Source organism: Neopelma chrysocephalum, unplaced genomic scaffold (assembly GCF_003984885.1).
Source record: "Neopelma chrysocephalum unplaced genomic scaffold, ASM398488v2 Primary Assembly neopelma1_172760, whole genome shotgun sequence".
NCBI classification, from domain to species: domain Eukaryota; kingdom Metazoa; phylum Chordata; class Aves; order Passeriformes; family Pipridae; genus Neopelma; species Neopelma chrysocephalum.
In genome coordinates, this window is record NW_020936649.1 from 1 (window position 1) to 347 (window position 347).

At 65.1% G+C, this 347-nt stretch overlaps 1 protein-coding gene across 1 annotated transcript; it reads right to left on the reverse strand.

The window, feature by feature from the left end:
* Nucleotides 1-2: 2 nt before the first annotated feature.
* On the reverse strand, nucleotides 3-325 carry LOC113962433 (feather keratin Cos1-1/Cos1-3/Cos2-1-like). Its single transcript, XM_027673186.1, has one exon. The coding sequence runs from the start codon at nucleotides 306-308 to the stop codon at nucleotides 3-5; it is 306 nt and encodes a 101-aa protein (XP_027528987.1). The 5' UTR covers nucleotides 309-325.
* Nucleotides 326-347: the final 22 nt, after the last annotated feature.

Consider the following 347-nt stretch of genomic DNA (forward strand, 5'->3'; position numbering starts at 1 on the left):
CTTTAGCAGGGGAGGCCCCTCCTGCCACCATAGCGCCTGGTGATGCAGGAGAGGTCAAAGCCCCCGGAGTTGATGGGCACTCCGTCACAGCTGAGGATGCTGCCAACGGCAGCGGAGGTGGAGGATCCCACCACGGTGTTCTGTGGGAAGGAGCTGAGGATGGGCCCGGGCAGGGTCACCAGCACAGCCGGCGGCTCAATGACCACGGTGGAGTCCTGGCACTGCCTGACACAGGGCTCATTGCAGCTGTTGGCCAGCGGGGTGGGGCCACAGGGCTGGCAGGGACGGCACGGGGTGTAGCAGGACATGTCTTGAGCTTGGAGCTGCACCTGGGACAGAGGACAGAG